The 24,757-nt window shown below is 34.9% G+C and overlaps 1 protein-coding gene across 3 annotated transcripts in view; it reads left to right on the top strand.

Moving 5' to 3' along the window:
* The window catches only part of UHRF2 (ubiquitin like with PHD and ring finger domains 2), an 82,688-nt gene extending 58,268 nt beyond the window's left edge, over positions 1-24,420 (top strand). Inside the window, exons 7-16 of one of the 3 annotated variants that reach the window (XM_036021655.1) lie at positions 391-514; positions 1,042-1,149; positions 3,604-3,708; positions 7,856-7,962; positions 11,445-11,607; positions 12,288-12,428; positions 14,661-14,763; positions 15,119-15,276; positions 21,779-21,877; positions 23,393-24,420. In XM_036021655.1, coding sequence (XP_035877548.1) covers positions 391-514; positions 1,042-1,149; positions 3,604-3,708; positions 7,856-7,962; positions 11,445-11,607; positions 12,288-12,428; positions 14,661-14,763; positions 15,119-15,276; positions 21,779-21,877; positions 23,393-23,539 — 1,255 coding nt within the window. In that variant the 3' untranslated portion in view covers positions 23,540-24,420. Of the gene's footprint in view, positions 1-390; positions 515-1,041; positions 1,150-3,603; positions 3,709-7,855; positions 7,963-11,444; positions 11,608-12,287; positions 12,429-14,660; positions 14,773-15,118; positions 15,277-21,778; positions 21,878-23,392 lie in introns of all 3 variants that reach the window. The other 2 variants (XM_036021656.1, XM_028528985.2) reach the window with 2 other exon arrangements.
* The last annotated feature ends 337 nt before the right edge of the window (positions 24,421-24,757 follow it).

Genomic DNA, 24,757 nt, shown 5'->3' with positions numbered 1-24,757 from the left:
ATACTTTGAGAATTCTAATAACCAATTTAGACAAGATGTGTGTGAGTCTCATATTTCAATGTTCAGTGTAGAAGAATCCTACAGTGTAGAATTCTTGTTCCTTTTGTTTTAATGATATGAACATGAAATGAATAATTCACATTTTCAGAGTTAATGATAAGATCATAGTACCATTTGAATTGGACAACTGTGTCTGGCTTTTCAGGTAAATTTGAGAATTTATATTAAAATATTGAGTTCCCTAAAAGAATGACGACTTCTTTAAGTACCAGCTGAAACTCTGTAATATATACTAATTACAACATCTTAAAATTTGTTCTGCCCTAGAACGGTCATTATTCTGTTACTGGCTTTAAGATGGTATTATCAGAATTTTTTTTTCTTTTAAAGGTATTGTCCTTCCTGTAAAACTGATTCCAGTGAAGTTGTAAAGGCTGGTGAAAGACTTAAAATGAGTAAAAAGAAAGCAAAGATGCCCTCAGCTAGTACTGAAAGTCGGAGAGACTGGGGCAGGGTAAAGATAAAAGTCTCCTTTTCTTCCTAGTTAAATGTTTATAATAACTATAGTGCAAGTTATAATTTTTCTTAAGATTTTATTTTATTTTTAAACAGAGGGGAGGGAGAGAAACATCAGTGTGTGAGACAAACATTGACTGGTTGCCTCTTGCATGCCCCCCGACTGGGAAACCTGGCCTGCAACTGAAGCATATGCCCTGGCTGGAAATCTAACCAGCAACCTTTTAGTTCATGGGCTAACACTCAATCTACTGAGCCACACCAGCCAGGGCCAAGTTATAATGTTTTAATAACAATAGTAGTAATGGTATAAATGGTACTTGAAGTATCAGAAATACTAACAAATAACTGTGTTGTTTAATGCTGTTAATTTATATTTGTTAATTGAATTTAATAATATAAATTGTTATGTATTGTTAATCATACAAATAGCCAGGTTTCTATTTTATTTACATATTATGGGATCTAAGGGCTTTAAGATGTAGCACAACTGATTTCTCAAACAGCTTGCTCTGTGACTTGTAGGGAATGGCCTGTGTTGGTCGAACTAAAGAATGTACTATTGTTCCTTCTAATCATTATGGACCTATTCCTGGAATTCCTGTTGGATCGACTTGGAGATTTAGAGTTCAGGTATTTTTAAAATTGACTTAGTTGAAAGAGTAGAATTGAGTATAGTTCAAATTGTGGCAAATATCAGTGTCTATTAATTATAAATGGACTAACCTGGCTAGGTAGTATCACATGGTGTTCAGTTAGAATGAAAGATTTTCTATTACAATGGTTAGGCTATTCCCCATAGCTTGACAGACAGAGGAACATGCATCATGAATAGGCACCAACTATGCCTTTTCATCATTTTGTTCTACTCTTCTGTTACTGTTATGGTAGTTAACATTATTGGTAAGTTTTCTAAAGAATTTTTTGCCAAGATAATATTTGCAATATTAATTTTTTATTTTTGTCATGTATTAGTAAGTTCTCATCTAGTGTCATTGAACTACAAGAAAGCTCACTTTAGGTGTTTTCTTTGAGTCTAAGCTTTCTGAATGATTATTAAGTCATTGGTCAGAGGAACTGCCAGATAATCCCAGGATAAAATTACTTCTTTTTTCCCCTCAAAGAAGGCTGTATTGTATTTACTCCTGATTTCTTCTTTAGAAAGGTAATTTTATCATTACGGACAACTTAATGTGAGGGAGGGGAAATCTTAGGTAGAACATTTTGCAATTAGAGGAGCTTGAATTTTAATAATATAGAATGGTAACATTTTAAAGTTAAAATAGTGTAATATATAGCTTGAAAAGTTAAATACTAGTATATGGTGTATTTTCAAAACCCACCCCTTTTATGTCCCCATTTTCTGTTCATCAGAGATAACTACTTTTTATACTGCCTTTGTCTTCATATATTAGTTTTATTAACCTCCTTCTATAGAAGATGAACAATTTAGTTTAACACATTCTATCCTCCCATTGCAAAATAAAATAATTTGGTTAAGTCACTATTCAAGGTTTGATATTATTATGACTGGATCTATAAATACAGTAAAAATACACTATTTTTAACTGTCTTTTTTGTTTGCTTTATTTTTTTGTATAGGTGTCACTAATTCATTTCTGAACTCTAAAAGTCCTATTAATACAGTCTAAGAATATTTTGAGGTTGTTGGCCTGAGCAACTGGAAAGATGGATTTGCCATTTAGGAAGTAGGGAAGATTTAAAACAGGTTTATTATTTTCAGGGTTGGAGAGTTTGGGAGTCAAGTGGTCCTGTCTTCTGAAATACCTGGTATTTCCAAGGACTAAATCCAGGTTCTGTTGTGCTTAACAGCTTCTTGTGGGCTTCCACTGTGCCTTCTTCCCTAGCCCCTCTATTCAGGCTGGGATTTTAGCTCCTTTTTCTCTGCTAAGAACAATTGTATATTTTGGGTTTTTTGTTTGTTTGTTTGTTTTTTAATTTTTTAAGTATTTATTTTTAAAGAGGGGGTGGGGGTAGTAAGAGAGGGAAGGGAACATCAATGTGAGAGAAACATCGATCAATTTCCTCTCACACATGCCCTAGCCAGGGATGAACCCACAACCTAGGCATGTGTTCTCACCCGGAATCAAACCGGTGACCTTTTGCTTGCAGGATGACACCCAGTCAACTGAGCCACACTGATCAAGGCAAACAATTGTATGTTAAGTAGATGAATTACATACAGTACTTAGGGAGTTTGAAGTACAGAAAAGAAGTGACACGTGTTTCAGTGAGCCAGATTTGATGATATATGGGAAAATAGTAGGCCACTGAAGTAGTAAAATAGCATGAGTAAACTAAGAAAATGGGTAGCATATTTGGGTAACAATGAATAGTTTTGGTTGAAACATAGAGGCTCCATGAAGGAGAAGCTGGAGATTGGACCTAGCCAGATTGAGAGGATAATGTGTAATACTTAACTTGGGCTCTGTAGAGTGACTATTAGGCCATTTATTTTGAGCCCTTGAAAATTAAAAGCTCATTCTGTTAAAGGATCATTCTGTTTGTGATGGGTAGAATGGAATTGAAGAAACAAAATTGGAGGCAGTGAAAGAGGGTCTAGTTTAAGCATTAATCACTCAAACTAACATTACAGCAGTGGAAGGAGGAAAGAAAATGAATTTGGGAGATCAGGTCAGCAATATTTGTGGCCAAATAAATGGGTTTGGACATTGAAGGAGAAGAATGAGGCTAGAATGACTCTTGCCTATCTGACATGCCTAGGAACAGTGCCGTAATCAAAGACAAGACATAAGAAGAGAAGAGATGTGTAGCACTGATAGTATATCCTTGTTTACCCAGATTGAGCTGTTATTAGCAATAGATATAAGATGATTATTATTTCAAAACTCAGAATTCCAAGCCTGAGCACTTTTAAGAGTCATCAGCTCAGTGCTTAAGAGTTACATAGTTGGAGAAAAGTAGAGTCAATGAGCAAAAAGGTAGAACTCTGGGTGACCTGCAGTTCTTAGTTGGAGGCTTTTAGGTCCAATGATATATGTGAAAGCATTTTGTAAATGTAACTTCACTATTTAAAGGTATTTTGAGACCCTATTTATTTTATAGGTGAGCGAAGCTGGTGTACATAGGCCCCATGTTGGTGGAATTCATGGCCGAAGTAATGATGGGGCTTACTCTCTTGTCCTGGCTGGTGGATTTGCAGATGAAGTAGTAAGTCATAACTTTGTACTTTAGAACCTGTTTTGATTATTCAGTAAAATACAGAAGTTTTGTCTAGGGTATATCTAGTCCTATCTCTTTTTAGCATAGAGTTTATGTTAAAATAGCCAGCTCTGTACAAGTTACAAGGTAAATCAATTGGCAGTATTTAATCTTTGTGTGTACTGTTTTGATTTACATATATGTGGTACTGATTATTGCAATGAAAATACATATTCTATAGAGCTCATTTTTTAAATTAAACTTACAATTATGGAATAATTTTAGATTGGCATGTAGCATTAGAAACAGTACAAGATTTTTGTGCCCTTGTCTTCTTCCCTCAGTGGTATATTTTACAAAATTACAGAACAGTATCACAGCTGGGATATTGACATGCTACATTGAGGACACTGAACATTTATTTTCCTTACCACAGGGATCTCTTGTGTTGCCCTTTTATAGCTACATGTACTATATCTGCTCTCCACGCCCCCCTTCTTAACCCCTGATCTCCACTAATCCATTCTCCATTTCTAAAATTTTGTCACTTCAAAAATCTTTATAAGTGGAATCACGTAGTGTATAACCTTTGGAAATTCTGGGTTTGCTCAGCATAATTCTCAAATTATGCCATGTATTACCAGTTCATTCCTTTTTATTGCTGAGTAGTCCATGGAATAGGTGTACCATGGTTTGTTTAATCATTCACCTGTGGAAGAACATCTGGGTTATTCCCAGTTTTTGTCTACTATGAATAAAGCTTCAATAAACATTTGTGTGCAGGTTGTTTGTTTGTTTTTCCTCAACAAAGGTCTTCAATGCTCTGAGATAAATGACCAGAGTATAATTGCTGGGCTCTGTGGTAGTTGACATGAATATTTTGAAGCTGTATGTTTTAAGTATTTTTCAGAAATACAAAAATGTTATATAGCTTATTGAAATCAGCACTTACTTTTTTTAAGGCTTTGTTAGAAAACAAACCAACTGAAGTGGAGTCTCTAACATGTTTTTAGTGGCTAGCCAATTGTATTTTATCTGGGCTCTGACATTTGTGTGTGAGACCTTGACCAAATTATTTAACTCCACTAAACTTCAGTTTCCCCATGTATAAAATTAAAAAAAAATAGTATTGTAATTTTATATCAGAAAGTAATATAACTGATTTTAAATGAATTAATTTATGTAGTCCTGGGCATATAATAAGGACTCAGACAGTTCTATAATATGGATCAGAAGCTTATCTTAAATATATGAAACATATAGACATATATTTGTAGAGCTAAAAAGTACCAAGTTGAAGTAAGATGGGTGTTATTACTTCATTTTTTCCCATCTTTTGAATATAGTTATTAGACATTAAACATTTGTGGAGAAAAATACTGGTGCAGTGTCATAAGCTCTTAATTCTGTTATATAATGTAAAGAATAATTTTTTTTAGTAAATACTTTTTTCTTTTTTTTTTTAATTTTAATCATTGTTCAAGTACAGTTTTCTCCCTTTTACTCCCATTCCAGCCCACCCACTCAGTCCTCCCCACTTCCCTCCCATTACCACCTTCCCCCTAGCTTTTGTCCATGTGTCCTTTAAATTTGTTCCTGTAAACCCTACCCATTCTCCCCTGAAACTCCCTGTTGTCTCCCCTCTGGTCACTGTCAGTCTGTCCTCTATTTCAGTGTCTTTGGTTATATTTTGCTTGTTTCTTTGTTTTGTTGTTTAGGTTCCTGTTAAAGGTGAGATCATGTGGTATTTGTCTTTCACTGCCTGGCTTATTTCGCTTAGCATATTGCTTTCCAGCTCCATCCAAGCTGTTGCAAAGGGTAGGAGCTCCTTCTTTCTTTCTGCTGCATAGAATTCCAATGTGTAAATGTACCATAGTTTTTTGATCCATTCATTTACTGATGAGCATCTAGGTTGCTTCCAGCTCCTAGCTATTGTAAATTGTGCTGCTATGAACATTGGGGTGCATAGGTTCTTTTGGATTGGTGTTTCAGGGAAGAATAACTTCTTTTAGGACTAAAATACTTAGGCTTAATTGCCAACTAAGACGTAACTGGAGATGTTCTATTTTGTAAGCATTTTTAATCTTTTGATCTTAATCATACCTACAGAAAAAGGTAGAGGAAGCCTTAATAAACTTTTCTCATTCAAGAAAAAATTTGTTCTGAAGCCTTTAATTTGGTATGATATTCATGGAGCCAATGATTTCTTTTTGTTTAGATGATTGGACATGAAGCTATTGAATACCTGCTGATAAAGCAGTTAACATTTTAGTCTAGTAACTTGAATTAATCACATGCTAGCTTAGTGCCTTGATTTTGGTGACCTCGCTTGAGAAAGAAGGTGATCTGTCTCTTAGAATTGTCATGAGAAGTAGTTTACTTAGTGATCAGAAACAGACTGAAGCCAAGCTGTGTGGGTTTGTGTCCTGGTGCCATCTGTTACTAGCCGTGTGATCTTAAGCAAGTGACTGCACCCTCTGCCTCATCTATAAAATAGGGTTTATAAGACCTACCTCATAGGGTCGATGTGAGGGTTAAATGAACTAATCATATGTGAAAGGCTTAGTCTAACCCTCATATGTAGTAAGTGTTAGGTTGGTATTATCAGTGGTAGTGGTAGTACCCAGTTTTACGGACATGGAGGGGGTACTATGAGAGAGAAACTGGCAAAAACTGAGACTATATTCTAGATAGCCTTGAATTAAGGAATCATTAAGGGTGTCTGGGAAAAGTTTAATAATTTTAATTGTGCTGTAGGATATTTTTCTGGTAGTCTTTTGGGTTGAGGGGCCAGTGAGAAGACTGAGATAAAGGTCTTTTACCTGATAAGGGTGATGGCAGGACTGGGAGCTCCTGGCTTATTGTAGTAGGGAGCTGCTTTCTAGCTTGGAGAAGAGTAGAGATTGGAAAATCTTGGGAAGTTTAGTCATTTTGGGGCAGACTATATCCCCTGTGTAAATGATAGCTTCTTTATGTGAGCTTTCCCCAGGCAGCAATCTTGCATTTAAGCTACTGCTTTACAGGAGTACAGCTTAGTAGAGCATGAAGTAGAAAATGCAACAAATTGAGGCTGATCATTTTTCATGGGGAAAATAGTCTGAAATCATATTGACAGTTCTGATAGTCTGGCAGTTTTTTCCCCACAAGTGATGATAATTAAAAGTTTTTATTGTTATAAAGATTAAAGTATAGAAGAGTTAATGACAGGATTTTAATCTTTTTTACTTGATTATTAGCTGCTTAAAGAATAATCCGAAGTGCTTTTGTTCTGTCTTAAACATTGTTTAGCTTAGTTTGTCCCTCTTATGTACTCCTTCCTGGTTTCCACTACTTTTTCTCTTATAGAACTACCACAGTTATAATTTCAAAGTTGACAGGATTATGAATAATGAAGTCAATCCAGACATCATTTGGAAAACTTTCTCATCACTTGAAGTGTTCTGGGCTATACTAGTTGTACTTATTAGAATTACTTCAATAATATCTATATAAATTTATAGCTACTACAGAAATATTTTTGGAGCTAGTTCATGTAGCATCCACTTCTTTTGGCTTTTTTTAATTTGTCACATGAGGTAGACACTTTATGCAACTTAATGATAGGTAATTATTTTACCTTAATGTAATTTGAGTTAACTCATAGAATGTGAAATGTGGGAACTTAACATGCTGTTAGGATTTTAAAGTTGAAATACAGCAGCAAATGCGGGTGTGGTGTAGATTGCTCTTGAGAAGTCAGTTATGATGTATTTATTAAAATGGTACTCCATAAAGACGCTAGAAGCTAATGTTGATAAGTTTATTTTAATAACACTGAATTAAGTGAAACAATATTAAGTGAAATCAACCCATCAGAGCTAATTTTGTAACATTCTGTAGAATATTTGATTTTATATCTATTTATATATATATATATCATGAGAATAGCAGTGCTTGGAGGTATATAACTTCAAAATGAAATCTTTAAATCAAGTGATATAACTTGACAGTATACTACACATAAGATTACATTTGAATTGGGCCTAATTTCGGTAGATACCTTGAGAAATTATGTTAATGTACAACATCCTAACCAAATGTTCTGACTCTAAAACAAGACTTGATGAAATTATACTTGGGTTTAGGTGTCTTAATGATGAAAAATCTTCTGCTACAGGACCGAGGTGATGAATTCACATACACTGGGAGTGGTGGTAAAAACCTTGCTGGCAATAAAAGAATTGGTGCACCATCGGCTGATCAAACATTAACAAACATGAACAGGTACTCTTTATTGTTAGAGTTTGTAAAGACTATTTAGAATATGGATTTTGTATAAATGTTTGGTTATAGGACTATATAACTTAGACTGTAGAGAAAAATCTTAAATTGAAAGTTAAAGATCTAAAATTAAAATCCTGTTACCTGATAATATAATTTTTTGCAAGCATCTTATTTCTTTGAATTATTATTTCTAAAATGACAAACACATGTGCTTTGCATTTGAAAACATGTTGAAACCTTTGAAGGAAAGGAGCCTATATAAGTGAAGTTGAGGATAAGGTGGCTTATCTACTACCCTATAGGTCAAAGTTATATTCTACTCAACACAGATTTAAAGTGACAAAGTTCTTTTTAGAAGAGACGCACTAATGAGGAACACAGTTATGTTTGGGAGCCACATTTAAACACATCAAATAGCTAAATCAGAACTACACTCAAGGTGTTTTTAGGATTTATAGTAATCAGATTCTTTAAATGTTATAAGCGAGAATCTTTAGTGACAAAAGTGACCTTTTTTAATTAAATGCTTGTAAGGCGTTTACGAAAGAGCCACCTTGTGTTGACCTTAATTCTATGGAAGTATCGATGACATCCAGCTTCCATGGGAAAGAAAATTTAATAATTTCAAAGTTATTTTACTTCATAAATGCATGCTAATATCAAAAATAAAGTAACCCAAGCAAACAATCCAGTAGCAATGACTACATTATAACCTATACTGATAGTTTTGTAATCATTTCATAAAGTTTAAATTTTTGTATAAGGGTACATTATTAATAAGGGTATTTCATGGGTTATTGAGTAAAAATGAGTATTTTTAACTTTCTTGAGATTAAATCACGTGGTTTTAAGTAGTGTGCCCATAATTTCTGATTAATGTGTGAAGTAAAGAATATAGCAGTATGATTTCAAGACTTTGTTGCATACCAAGTTATACAGAATCTGTTTTCATGTCTTCCTTCTATATTATTTCTGACAGTAGGATTATTTTACTGAACCAGCAGAGGAGACAGGTCAGATTTGCTGGTGAAAACATTCCTGAGGCAGGAGTCCAGTCACTAACTAGTCTTTCAAGCAAGAGAGCAGCTCTTTAGGAGGAATGATCTTAAAAGTAGTTAGAAATATTTTGATATGTTTTTGTCAGTGAGAATGTGACTTGAATTTGCAAAAGGCTTTTCTAGGTTGTCAGATATGAAAATTATATTTTCCCCTTTAATAATAATAGAGTTTTTTGCTTGAATGAAATTTCTTTCATAACTACCTGCACTTGAAATATACACAGTAGATTCTTTTCAACCTTTTGAAAAACCTAGTAAGTGTACCTGGTTAACCATGTTATAATCTTATTACAAAATAATTGTCAAGTAGTAAAAATGTTTTAAAAGGAAAGTAGTGAAAATGAGTATTAACTCAAAATACTTTAGGACTGATATATCATAGAGATGCTAACATCCATTTAGTTAATTTGTACATTAAGCTGTGAGTATCCCTTGTGATTGATTGTAATGACCTCTTGGGCAAAGGTACTATAATGTTTTATAAACATGAAAACTGAAGTGAAAGGTCCTTAGCTCTGACCTACAGTATACTCTTTCCTGACTAGTATATAGTCCGATTCATTTTTGCTACTCTGCTAAGAGGTAGCTTGATACCTGCTTTTTGCTTTTGAAAAGTTTGTTCCTATTTTTTCTCTGCCCTTCCACTTTATGAAACTGAAATGGGCAGCAAGGTAACCTAGCCGTCCTTTATCAGAGCAGTTAGAGGCAACCAGTTGAGCTGGGGATAGAGTAATGGAAGAGCCTTGTTGTTTTGACTAGTTTCATCCTCTTGGACTCTTCACATACTTGAACAGCCTGAATATTTATATGAAGCTAGAAGTGAATTAATGCCATTTAGTGGTGGCAGTCATTGTGACTGAAGGTAACTGTGAGCACCACAGCATTCCACTCATGAAGATAATATTTATCCTATGTTAGCTCTTTAAGAAGATGATGTATTGAGATAACTATTCCATAAATAAGATATAATACTAGCTCTAGAGTTGATGGCTGCATTTTCTTCTACCTCCTAGAATTTTAATGCGTTTTCCTTTGAGATAACAGATAACTTGGTAAGCTTTAACTCTTTGGCCACATCTATAAAAGGTTTTGTTTTTTGTTTTTATTTTTGTGTGGGTTTTTTTTTTTTAAGAAACACTTAAGTTCATTTACTTTAACAATATAACACGGTCAAGATATTTTTTTATCCAGGTATTTTAGTGGATTAGTCATTTACTCTTAAGGCCTATTTTTTGAGCCTGCAAAAAGAGAACTATACTCTGAACAAGTATTTTGTATCATTACAAGATTGTGTGTATCTACATAATTTTTTAAAAGATTTTCAAGAGAGAGGAAGAGAGGGAGAAAGAGAAGGAGAGAAACATTGATGGGTTGCCTCTTGCATGCCCCTAACCCAGCCCAGGCATGTGCCCTCACCAGGATTCAAACTAGTGACCTTTCCATTCACAGGCCAGTGCTCATCCACTGAGCCAACGCCATTCAGGGTGTGTCTGTGTATTTTTTACTTCGTGTGTTCCCAGTGGTTTCTTTTCACCTAAGTTAGGAATTTGGTATCTTAGAGGAAAAATACTAATTTTAAGTAGATTTTAGTTTGGTGGGGTTTTTTGGTTATGCTTTTGTTTTTTGAGGGGGGAAAACTAAGTCCCCCAAGAAAGGTCTTCTGACATCTAATAACCTTACTGATTAATTACTACTGAGTATGAATACTGAGGAAGCTTTAGCTAAATCAAGCGTTGCTTCCAGCTCACTGTTCCTCCTTGTTTATTTGTCTTCAGCAAAATGCAGTGATCTTGAGAAGCCAAGCAGTCTTCATTATGATTTAGCACAGACCTTTGAATGCTTCATTTTTATTTAAACTTACGTTTTTTACCAGAGGTCTTTAAAGGATATTCTCATATTGAATTTGTTCTTAATATCTTCTAAACTTTAAGGAATCTCTGTTGTCTGGAATGTGGAAAGTGGACCTAGAGAGGTCATTCATACCTTGCTGCCAAATTTATTTTTCTGAATTTCTTTCTACATTATTCCAGCAATTTACCTCACTCCCTATCAAAAATAACTATTACAACAGTCGGTTGCTTTAGTTTTCCAACTTTTTCCCTTTCCTCAACAAACGTTATTTAAAGAAAATTCCATGTATTTCTAGTTGTTTTCTATTATACGTGGCACAGATGTTATTACTTTCAGAAGAACCCTACAGGCTATCTGAGAACCAATCCCCTGGCTTGGGGGTGACATCAGAAAACTGATTTGTCTTCTCTGCTGGTGGGGGAAAGCATAATCCTATTATCTGGAATAATATGGAAAGAATCATAGAATCTTAACCATCAGGTAAGGCATAATTCACCTTATAATTGAGCTAATGATGCGATTATATACTTGAAGAAAGATTACTTGGTATAAAGACTTTGCTTTATTTTTTAGGGCATTGGCCCTAAACTGTGATGCTCCATTGGATGATAAAATTGGAGCAGAATCTCGGAATTGGAGAGCTGGTAAGCCAGTCAGAGTGATACGCAGTTTTAAAGGGAGGAAGATCAGCAAATATGCTCCTGAAGAAGGCAACAGATATGATGGCATTTATAAGGTGCTCTATCTGGCATGACCTCTTGTTAGTCATTCTTCCCGGGCTTTCAGGACAGGGTTACTACCACAGGGAAATCCTCTGCTATGGGTGGGCTGGAGGAAACATTAGACCATCCTAGTTGGTATTTCTACTTTTTCTGAAACTATAACAGATACACAAAGAGAGCTCTTAACTTTGATACTTTTCTTTTAAGGCTAATTTCAAGTCCATAAGGGCAAAGCAATATTTTGGGTTAAGCTTTTTATAAGTTTATTCTCTGTGATAAAACCTTTAAATAACTTGGCCATTATAGACCTTGATTCTTATATATCTTTCAGAATGATTTTAACTACAATAGATTTTCAAGCACAGCATATTATAATTTTTAAAATAGGTTATAGTCTTTGTTTAGAAAACAGGCATCTACTGCTGCCATTTCTACTTACTATTATGCAAAATTATATTAATAGACATAATCTTGTAAGTATTTCAAATTTGTAGTAATCTATACATATAAAGGAACTATCTTAATAAGAAATAAGGTCAAAATAATATTTTGGTAATATTCTTAATTCATTTACTGTTGCAAAACAAATACCTTTTGAAGTTAGATTTAGTTTTGGCAAGTTTAAACCACTAATATGATGACATTATAAGTTTTGACTTTAAATCTCAAAGCAGTACTGAATACTATGATTTAGGTGGTGAAATATTGGCCAGAGATTTCATCAAGCCATGGATTCCTGGTGTGGCGCTATCTTTTAAGAAGAGATGATGTTGAACCTGCTCCTTGGACTTCAGAAGGAATAGAACGATCAAGGAGATTATGCCTACGTTTACAGGTTAGATTACATTTGTCTAGGCTACTTGTATATTCATAAAAATGTACACCTCTACTATCAACGTGCTTTAATACTGGATATAACTCACAGCAGTTGATCAGTGGATGGTAAGGGGTGAAAATGAGATCATGCAAGGATACAGAAAGAGAAACAGTAAAAAGGTAGTATCCTAGATGTCGAACTGCCCTCAGACCAAGATTGTGCTTGGGAAAAGTTGGGCTGGTCAATGAAAACTATTTTCAATTCAATATGGAGATCACTTGAAGTATGAGGGAAAGGGATATAAAATTTAGGTGTAGGAGACCTCAAGAAGGGAATTTTATCCTGGATGGCACAGGGGGTGTCTCTCTAGTAGGGGAAGGGGGGAGGTGGCTTGTAAGAGTGGTCTGCTTCCTACCCTTCTCACTTTTCCTCACCCCTTTTCTCTCTTCCCCCTCAAAGCTGCTTCCCTGTCCTGTCACCACCTTTAGTGTTGTGCCTTTTTTTTCCCTTTGCCCATGCTCAGCTGTTAAACCATATAAGACTTCGTTGGTTTTGTGTGCATAGTGGATGGTGTGGCTGCATTCCCCCTCCACTGCCTATACACCCTAGACTTTGTCCCTGACACTGACTTGCATGGTTTGAGTTCATCCTCCATCATTCCCCATTGTTGTGCTTTCCGTAAAGACTGCCAGCTTGTCATTTTCCCTGGCTCTGCCCACACTGCATGTGTAGGGGCTGAACTATGGGCAAGTGTCTGACCACCCAGGCAGGTGAGTGTGTGTCTTTTAGTGCAAGTCTGTTTCTATTTTTGTTTTCTTTTTAAATTCATAGATTTATTGTTTAAATGAGACCCATCAGCTGCTAAAATAACTACCAAAATACAGTTGACCCTTGAACAACATGGGGGCTAGGGGCATCAACCCCTACACAGTCAAAAGCCATGTATAACTTTGATAACAGAAAAAAACTTAAGTACTAATAACCTACTGTTTTCCAAAAGCCTTACTAATAACAGACTATTGACACACATTTTGTATATGTTCTTACAATAATGTAAGCTAAAGAAAATGTTATTAAGAAAAAAAGAAAATATATTTACAGTATTGGATTTATTGATACTGTAAATTTGTCATCTGTTTACAAGATGAATTGTCTATCAGTACCTACTGACAGACATTGATATTATCTTACATGATACAAAACACTGTCAATATTAATACATGTTATAACAACAGGCATGAAAAATAAAAAGATAATATGAAAAAAATTAATTTATAGGTATAGAAATTCATGTAATGAAATCTCCAAAAAAAATTCCAGTATCTTTATTGAAAAGAATTCACACATAATTGGATCCACACTTGTCAAACCTTTGTTCTTCAAGAGTCAGCTCTAAGTCTTTTGTAACTGATATTTTTTTTAAAACTTTTTTTGTTAAATCCATTTTTTAAAGACTTTCTGATCCACTGTTCATCAAAGAATGTTCTAGAAAGGTTAGACATGAAACTGAACAGAAGCATATAATCCCATCTAATGTGATGAGTTAATGTATCATTGATGAAGATGGAAACATACTGAGCTTTAAACAAGAGTGTATCACAAAGCATATCCCAAAGGAAAAAAAGATAGCCAGTAAAATCCAAAGATAATAGATAGAATTTATTCCTTAAAGCTGTACCTTTGGCTGATAAAGAATTCAGTAATTTAGTGGCTTTCGGTCTTCTAAAAGCTTTTATTATCCACTCACCCCCAATTTTTAAGAGATAAGAAATTTGGCCCTTAATGTTTTGGTGGGGTTTTCTTTTATTTTTTTAGATTAGCCCCACAATTTAGTGTAATCCCATCTATGTGAGTACCATCTGTTGTGCTCTGTGGTTGATCTTCACTTGTCTTCATATCAAGATTCTACTTTCCTTTCTTCCTCCAAATTCTCAAGCCACCTAGTCACAACTCCTATAAAACTTAGTCTTTCCTGTTTTAGATCTGAAACTAAGATCATTGTATTATAAAATGGAATTTCTTAACAATCAAAACTACATGGTTTTACACTGAATTTGGGATTGTAATAATAGTCTTCTGTCATTTGAATTTTGTTTTTTTTTTTTTAATGTCTGCTTCCTTTATATAAATTGTTCAGTTAGGGAAAAAATGGATTCCTCCTCTCTCCCCTTTTTAAATTTCTCACCAGGATCTAGAAACCCCCCTTCTCTGTGAAGTTTAAGTCTACATTGTACTTTTCCCCCCCATCAGTATCCAGTAGGTTACCCTTCAGATAAGGAAGGGAAGAAGACTAAAGGACAGTCAAAGAAGCAGGCCAGTGGAGCCTCAAAGAGGCCAACTCCAGATGATGATGATGATGATGGTAGGTAATGATTGCAACAAGTAAATCCTAATAACATAATTTCTAAAAAAGAGAAATATTAACAGGATAAATTGAGAAACTCATAAGAAATCAAACAAAGCAAAGGGGTTATAAGAAATCAAATAAAGCAAGGGGGTTTGGGTGTGGGGTTACTTTTTTTGTATTTTAATGGTGTCAGGATCAAAACAGCAGTATATATAATATCCTGAACTCCAGGGGAAGTTAGATACTACTTTATGCAGGTTATATTCATGCTAAACATTACTGGTGCCAGTTAACTCTTTTGTGTCATAGTTCTGCTTAGAACTACTTGCAGGTTTTCTGATGTATTTTTAAATAAATCTAGATGATTGTCCAAGTGCCTCAAAAGTATTCAAAGCATCAGATTCAGCAGAAGCAGTTGAAGCTTTCCAGCTAACCCCTCAACAGCAACATCTAATTCGAGAAGATCATCAAAACCAGAAACTATGGGATGAAGTGCTTGTACATCTTGTGGAAGGACCAGTAAGTAAAGACTTTTTTGTTTTTCATATAATTACATACCTTTATTTTCTAATTTTAAGTATAGTTGACATTCAATATTATATTTATGTCAGATGTACAACACAGTGATTAGACATTTATATACCTGGCCACCATAGGCCTAGTAATTGTCTGTCACCATACATAGTTATTATAAGATTTTTTAAATAATAATGTCCTGATATTAATAAATGGTGGAAAGTAATTTCCCTATGAAGTATCATTTTCACAAGCCAGTCAAAACTTGATCCTTTAATCTTTTCAGTCAGTGCCTGCAGCTTTCAGAAACAATCTGAGGCAGAACTTAAATGCTTTTAAATTTGTTTTAGACCTCTTAGATATTGGTTTCTGACTTCTCTGTGCCTAAACTTAATAATTAATGTTGAGGTACTATTCATGGGAAAAATTTTCAGTGTGGAACATACTCAAGTTAATCTAAAACTCTTTAGGAGAGTGTTTTGGTTTTATTTTTTTATTGTTCTGTTACAGTTGTTTTCATTTTTCCCCCAGTTGCTCTCCCCTGCCCTGTCTAACCCCTGCTCCCAAAGACAATCCCTACCCCATTGTTCTTCCATGGGTCCTTTGTACATGTTCCCCTTTTTTTCCCTGTTGTCCTCCTCTCCCCTCCTCTCTGGTCATTGTCAGTTTGTTCTTTTATTTCCATGCCTGTGATTCTTTTTTTCTTGTTTGTTTTATTGATTCTGTTCCATTTAGAGGTGAGATCATATGGTATTTGTCTTTCACCACCTGTCTTGTTTCACTTAGCATAATGCTCTCCAGATCCAGCCATGCTGTTGGGAAGGGTAGGAGCTCCCTCTTTCTGCTGCATAGGATTCCATTGTGTAAATGTACCACCAACATTTTTTTTTTGATCCACTCATTTACTGATGGGTACTTCAGCTGTTTCCAGCACTTGGCTATTATAAATTGTGCTGCTATGAACATAGGGGTACATAGGTTCTTTTGAATTGGTGTTTTAGGATTCTTAGGGTATAATCCCAGCAGTGGAATCTCTGGATCAAAAGTAGTTCCATTTTTAGTTTTTAGAGGAAATGCTATACTGTTTTACACAGTGGCTGCACCAGTCTGCATTCCCACCAACAGTGTACTAGGGTTCCCTTTTCTCCACATCCTCACCAGCACTTGTTTGATTTGTTTATGATGGCCATTCTGAACTGTGAGGTGGTATCTCATTATGGTTTTAATTTGCATCTCTCCAATGGCTAGTGATGTTGAACATCCTTTCATATGCCAATGGGCCTCTGTATGTCCTCCTTGAAGTGTCTGTTCAGGTCCTTTGCACATTTTTTAATTAAAGTGTTTGTCTTCCAGGTGTGGAATCACGTGAGTTCTTGATATATTTTGGAGATCAGACTCTTGTCAGAGGAATCATTGGCAAATATGTTTTCCCATGCGACTTGTTCCCTTTTCATTTTGCTAATGTTTTCTTTAGCCATGCAGTAGCTTTTAATTTGATATAGTCCCCTTTGTTTATTCTTTCTTTTATATCCCTTGCCCTAGGATATATATTATCGAAAATATTGCTGCATGGGATATCTGAAATTTTACTGCCTATGTTTTCCTCTAGGACTTTTATGGTAGTTTTTTTATCCAGCTTAAGTTTATTCTGGTGTATGGTATAAGTTCGTGGTGTAGTTTCATTTTTTTGGCATGTACTTGTCCAGATCTCCCAACACCATTTTCAAAGAAGCTATTTTTACTCCACTCTATGCTCCTGCCCCCTTTGTCAAATATTAATTGGCCTTAGAGATGTGGCTTTATTTCTGGGCTCTCTATTCTGTTCCATTGATCTATGTGTCTGTTCTTATGCCAACACCAGAGTGTTTTGATTACAGTGGCTTTGTATTATAGTTTGATATCAGGTATTGTGATCCCTCCTACTTTGTTCTTCTTTCTCAAAGTTGCTGAGGCTCTTCAGGGTCATTTATGGTTCCATATAAATTTCTGAAATATTTGTTCTATATCTGTGAAATATGTCATTGGTATTTTAATAGGGATTGTGTTGAATCTATAGATTGCTTTGGGTAGTATGGACATTTTAATGTTCAGTCTTCAAATCTGTGAACATGGTATATACTTGCATTTGTTTGTGTCTTCCTTAATTTCTTCAGTGTTGTATAGTTTTCTGAGTACAGGTCTTTTACCTCCTTGGTTAAGTTTAGTCCTAGGTACTTTATTTTTCTTGTTGCTCTGGTAAACGGGATTTTCTTGCCTAATTTTTGTTTCTGATATTTCATTGTTGGTGTACAAAATACCTTCATTTCTTGATATTGACTTTGAATCCCACTGTTTTGCCAAATTCACTTATTAGGTTGAATAATTTTTTGGTGGAATCTATAAGGTTTTCTATGTACACTATCATGTCATCTGCAAACAATGACAGCTTTACTTCTCCTTTCCTATTTGGATGCCTTTTATTTCCTTTTATTTTCTGATCCCTATGGCTAGAACTTCCAGCATTGTGTTGAATAGAAGTGGTGAAAGCAGATACGCTTGTCTTGTTCCTGCTTTTAGGGGGAAAGCTTTTAATTTTTACCCATTTGAGTCTGATATTGGCTGTAGGTCTCTCATATATGGCCTTTATTATGTTGAGGAATGCTCCCTCTGCTCCCACTTTGGTGAGTGTTTTTATCATAAGTGGGTGCTATTCTTTATCAAATGCTTTTCAGCATCTATTGATATGATCTTGTGATTTTTGTTTTTTATTTTGTTTACATGATGTATTACGTTTATTGATTTGTGAATATTGTACCATGCCTGCATCCCTGGGATGAATCCCACTTGATTGTGGTGTATGATCTTTTTAATGTATTGCTGGTTTGCCAATATTTTGTTGAGAATTTTAGCGTGTATGTTCATCAACGGTATTTGGCCTGTAGTTTTCTTTCTTTGTTGCGTCTTTATCTGGTTTTGGAATTAGGATGATGCCAACCTTGTAAAGAGTTTGGGAGTCTTCCCTCTTCTTGGATTTCTTGGAATAAGGAGAGTTTTTGTTATATTTCAAAGTTACCTGATAGCATTAAGTCTTACGCAATTCAGCACAATTTTAATGCCTACATGTTCAACCTAGAGGTAAATAAACCAGCATTGATCTGTTTAAATACTTCATATGTTTTGGATTTTTTGCAGGGGGCAGGGGGGGGGGGGCGGGTAATCATAAAATTTGAAAGTGAAAAGGACTTAGAGTTAACTGATGTGTAGATTTTGTATTAAGCTGTTTTGCAGAGGTTTCTTATCAGATCCCCAAAGCTTAGAGGTTTCGAATATAAATTGTTCATTCCTTGCTTGCTCACTTGCTTTTTATTGTCTTAAATTTGCTTACAAATTCAAATAGTCTGTTTTATTACATATTAACCTCTTGTCATGTGAAATATAGTTACTTTTCTGCTTTTTCTCCAAAGTATTGTGATGTGCAGCTATTGTTGGTGACCTCTAGTATTCTCTCTTGAAATTCCAAATTATCTCATCATCTTTTAGTCATTTCTTCTTTCCAGATTTCTTTTTATTTCTCTCTGCATTAGCCAGAACTTCTGTGTGTCTGATATGGGATATTAATGAATATCTATCTGCTTTGTATCTATATTTAAAGGGAATTCTCATAGAGTTTTTGCATTGCTTTCTGTTTCAGAAATAGTCATTATATTAAGGAAGAATCTTCCTGGTATAATTGTTAAACTTTTAAAAATGGGTAAGGTTTATCACATACCCTTTGGATTTATATTGCAATCATTATTTCCTTTGCCTAAAGATGTGATATGTTGAGTTATCCTTGGTAGAATGAGGCTTACATGTGTGGCAGACAGAAGTAGAGTGATTTAGCTCTGTGAGAAGTGTTATTTGATTTTTTAGCCAAGAAACCCAGGCATAAAAAAAAGCCAGACTCTGACAGTAAGATACAGCAAGCAATTGATCATGGTCTAATTACACTCTGGTTAGAGGGGATACAGCTGGTTAGTGATAAGTCAGGTGAGTTCTGGCTGTGGGTGGGCAAGGGACAAAGTGACAGGTATCAGTGAAGAGTCACCTGAGTACAGACAGAAGTTTTCTGCACATCTGTTTTCTTGGTTGGACATGTGTATTATGCCTCAATGTGAGGCTTTTAATGTGTATAGTCTATTATCAATAAAAAAAAATTATTAAAGTGGTTGAATCCTGTGAGACTTGGCAAGGATGTAAAAATCAACTATACTTTTCAATCTCTTCTTTCAATATAACTTCTATATGAAATTAAGTCATCAGTTGACAATTCTCAAACCAAAAACAAGGGCTCCTCCACAAAAAAAAGTACTGCCTGCTGGTGGAAGTATCATACATGCATGAGTCAGATGACTGTGATGTAGCTTCTAGTGATTACTTTGGACATTTATGTACTATTATTGAATGCACTGGGCAGGTTTTATGCACATTCTCTTCACATAAGCCAGGAACACATTTATTAAGCCACAAAATCAGGTGTTGGCCATGGCGACTTTCAGATAAATGATCATATATATAATATATGCATTTATATCCAGACACCTTCCCAAGGCCCTACATGATCTGTCATCCCTACCTACCTCAGCAGTCCCCTCATGCTACTCTCTCAGGCCCAACTTGCTTTGGCTACAGTGATCTGTGTCTTTTAACACCCTGAGCCCATTCTGGCTGCTAGGCCTTTATAAACTGGAATTCTCTCTCTACATCTTCATGTGGCCTACTCCTTCAGGCCTTGTAAGTCTCTGCAGTAGTATCACACTTCTTAGAGAGGTCTTCGCTGATGGCCCAGAGTAAAGAGGTAGTCTTTACTCTGTTGCTTTAATTTGCCGTGTTTCCTTAGTTATTACTATCTGAAATTGAATGTTTTTAGTTTGCTCTCCTAGAGGAATATAAAATTCCATAAGAGCAGGGATTTGGCCTTTTTGTTACTGCTATGTAGCACATTATGGCAACTCAAAATACCTCTAGTACATATACTCATATTGTAGGCACTACAATATGGAGGGGAAATACCAATCATTAACAAAGGCATTTGTCAGGGAGAAGGTACCTGGTACGAAATTTATAATTTTTGCCATGTCTCCCCTAATTGGTATATTCTTTTAATGTGTTGCATACTACTTTGCTGATAATTCACTTGACTTTTATAATCCACATTTATAAATAGTATCAAAACATAACTTTGAAATGGGATCTTTGATTTTTTTTGAGATATAATTAACATACAACATTAGTAGTTTCAGTGTACACAACCAAAATGATTCAATATTTGTATTTTTGCAAAATTATCACTGTAATAAGTCTAGTTAACATCTGTGACCATACATAGTTACAAATTTTTTCTTGTGATGAGAACTTCTAAGATTTACTTTCTTAGCAACTTTCAGCTATGCAGTACAGTATTACTATAGTCACTTTGCTGCATATTAATATCACCAGGAGTTATTTTTATAATAGGAAGTTTGTACCTTCTGGCTGTCTTCAACAATTTTGCCTATCCCAACCCACCCCTGGCAACCACTAATTTGTTCTCTGTATCTATGAAGTTAGGTTTGTTTAGATTCCACATATAAATGAGATCATCTGGTATTTGTTTGTACTTTGGGATCTTTGTTGTTTTTTGTTTTTTATTATGTTACGTTCTTGTTTTTTTAGTTTTACTTGAAATTATAAATACTACTTTTTCTATTAACATAAAATAAGAATATAAAATATACTCCCTTACTACCAAAAATAACAGAATAGAGGATTATCCTTTCAAATATTCAAAAAACTGCTAATCCTCCTAGTTTAAAGGGTTTTTTTTTCTTTTAATTTTTATTCTTAGAAATGGGAAGCAGAGAAACACAAATGTGTGAGAGATACATCAATTGGTTGCATCTCGCATGCCCCCAACTAGGGTACCTGGCCTGCAACCCAGGCATTGGCCCTGACTAGGGATTGAACTGGAGACCATTTGGTTCGCAAGCCAGCACTAGTCCACTGAGCCACACCAGCCAGGGCTTATCTTTCTAGTTTAAAAGTAACAAACAGCTTGGGTAAAATGGAACTAATAATGGTTTTGAAGAGTAAAGAATACCCATATTCAAGTTTTGTAGCAAAAGATTGAACAAATAATGCATATCCATGTATTGGAATACCATGCAGCTTTTTGAAAAATGTATGTAATGACCTTGAGACAAGTTGTAATTTTTTTAACAGTGAAAAAATAATCTCTGGAATGTGATGTTGGGGGCAGGGCACTTATATTTTAATGTTGTATATCTGCCTTTGCAACCTTTCCAACCCAATCCTAAATTTGAAACTAATATGTATAGCTAATGAAATGGATTTTTTTCAGTTTCCATTATATATTTGCTAGTCATCACAATCACTACTTGGTTTTTTTGATAGAAAACATATTGAATGTGATGAAGACACTTTTTGAATTTTATTAACATATTATGAAATGCTAACCTCTTTTTCTTCCCTTTTGGGCACCATCTAGAATTTTCTAAAAAAATTGGAACAGTCTTTTATGTGTGTGTGCTGCCAGGAGCTAGTTTACCAGCCTGTGACAACAGACTGCCTCCACAATGTCTGTAAAGTAAGTAGAATTTCTTTATCATTTTCCCTTATTAGGCCTGAAGGCACATTAACCTCCAAACCTGCTTTTAGCATGTGAAGAAGCACTTTTCCATAGAACAGAATAGTAATAGAACTTTGCTCACAAGCACTAAATTATATCTTGGTGGTAAATGCATGTTTTATTAGACAGTAATAGTAATTCAAAAATATATATATAGTTGTGGTAATCTGTCATTTTTGCCATTGTGGGGAGGGTTGAAATGGAGAGGAAAAAGTGAGATGTCATTGCTGTTTTCTCTTAGAGCTTTTATATGTTTCCTATAGCATAGTGCAAACTGAACTGAAATAGTGCCATGTACTTATGCAATCTTAAAAACAGATTATATCTGGCAGCATGCCCAAGAAGTTGAATATTGTGTTATCAGTGTGGTGTGAAAGGAAAATTTGAGTTATAGTAAAAATAAGGTGGGAATCTTGCTCTACTGCTTGGTGGTTTTTTGCCCTGACCTAACTTCACACTTAAGTTTCTTCTGTAAAATGGAAACAACCCATCCACCTATGTGTTTGCGCCTGGCCTTGAGTTAGTTAACTGTGTAATATACTTAGTACTTTTTAAATATATTTTTGGAAGACACATTATATGTTAGGTGATTTGATAAAATGTATAACTTAGTTCTAAGCAGAGGAATCCTGAATTTTTTTTTTCTTTAGTGCTTAATCAGAAAAGAACAGTATTAAAATCCAGCCTAGAAGATGAGGCTAGTGAGAACCATAATCTCTAACACCCTAATTCCATTGGATGAGTAGATTAAAGCATACAAAAGTTATTTACCTGAAGTCTCACAGTATGTATTAGAATAGCAATTTTCAACAGGTATGCCCCACAAGATTTGTAAACATGCAATACCTTACTACTTAGTCAAGGCCACTGACCTCTTTTCCCATAAATTGTCAAATTAAAAAATGACAACAACCAACACAGCAATACCTGTCTGGTGTGAATGCCCTGTCCTGAACCATAAATATATATAGGTCATATTATAGAGTTGCATCTGATTGTTTAATTCTTGGTACCAGAAATTCTTTTATTATACAAGTACAGGCACCTTTTTTTTTTTAAGTCACTTTGGAGCAAAAGGGATAGGTAACTGCTTTTGGGGGGGGTATAAAATCAATCAAAATTATACCTATGTACTGATCAGCAAAAATAGTAATTTTTGGCGTGTCACAGAATTTTAGTAATTAGCTTAGGTGTACCACAAAATGAAAAAGGTTGAAAAATCACTGTGCTAGAGATAGAATTAAAGCTATGTCTTTAGACTAGTGTTCATAGGTATTATGGATTTAGGCCTTTATAGTTATTCATCTTTTGGGGGGTTCTTTTTGTGGCCAAACAATAAGTTTCTATTCAATAAGTGCCTATTTAAATTTAAAAGCATAAGTTGTTGAGTACTTTTCTACATGCTTTACCCTCAGATGCAATTGGGTGTATGTTTTGATTTTTTTGTGTTTTTTTTGTTGTATTTTGCCTTAGGATTGTTTACAGCGTTCCTTTAAGGCTCAAGTTTTCTCCTGCCCTGCTTGTCGGCATGATCTTGGCCAGAATTACATCATGATTCCCAATGAGATTCTGCAGACTCTACTTGACCTGTTCTTCCCTGGCTACAGCAAAGGACGATGATCTGTCTACTTCCACTGTGTTGCTCCTGGTGAATTTTTTGGACAATAAAGAATCTAAAATGGTTGGGGGTGGGTGGGGGTGGAAGCAATGGTGGACCATATCTCATGTTCTGAAGCAGCTAATCCTCTTTCCTACATAGCCATCATCTTGTATGTGTAGTAAGAGGCCCATTTCTCAACTGTCTTTTAAATATCAAAAGGTAGTTCCTGTCAGTAACAACTAGTTGTAATGAGTTAAAGTCAAAGCCTCAGCTCTAGTTGTATCCAAGTTATGATTTATTTTGCAACTACCTCAGGACAGAAAAGATTTATGGGGGTTTTTTAAATCATTGAATAATTAGTTAAATGAAATTTTAGCTACACACTGCCTCCCAAATATTAGTTGTGCCTCGTTCATGTAATTTGATTTTACAGAAAAGGAAATGACACTTGAGATCATTGGAATGAACACAGCTTCTGTAGTGTGTGTAACACAAGTTTAATATCTTCCATTACAATGTGTGTTTTGCAAGGGCAGGTTCATTTTTTAGCCCATTTTGTGAGCTCCATTGTGCTTTTTTCTGGTGTTTTATGCAAGTTGACTACTAATGATTAATGAGAACAATATGAATGCATTGTTGCTGCATTAGTGTAATGTGGTGTGGTTTTGCACTTAAAAGAGGTATTCGGATGCTCTAATTGTAAATGTTTATGAAAAGCCTCTTCTGTACTAGTCAAACTGCTTTTAGTGAGTCTCACCGGTGGGTTTACAGCTGCAGAGCATTGAGGACTGGGCTGACTTTTGAGAGGGCTGAAATTGCTTCATATTGTGATCCTAAATTTTATATTCACTATATCCCCTAAAGTATACCTTAATAAATATTTTATGACTAGCAAAATAAATAGCTCATCTTGCTTCACTGTTTTACATTTGTCTGGCTTATAGTATGTTCTTTGAAGAATCAGTCATTTCCAGAGTATTTCATTGTATGTTTTTATTGAAACAGACATCTCACACAATTTTTCACTCTTGATTTTTTTGGCAATGAGAACTAATACAAAATCTTAAGCACTAAGGACAGATTTCATCCTACATATGTTTTCTTTTTTTAATTTCACTAAATTGGAAATTTTTTTAATGTAACAACATAGTGTGTTTATAACAACTTTAGTCTTATGTCAATTTTAGCATAATCAATGCTACTACTTATTTCACAGACACAAAAATATTCTAAAACAT

Source organism: Phyllostomus discolor, chromosome 3, assembly GCF_004126475.2.
Source record: "Phyllostomus discolor isolate MPI-MPIP mPhyDis1 chromosome 3, mPhyDis1.pri.v3, whole genome shotgun sequence".
Taxonomy (NCBI): Eukaryota; Metazoa; Chordata; class Mammalia; order Chiroptera; family Phyllostomidae; genus Phyllostomus; species Phyllostomus discolor.
This window is presented reverse-complemented; position numbering and strand designations above follow the sequence as displayed.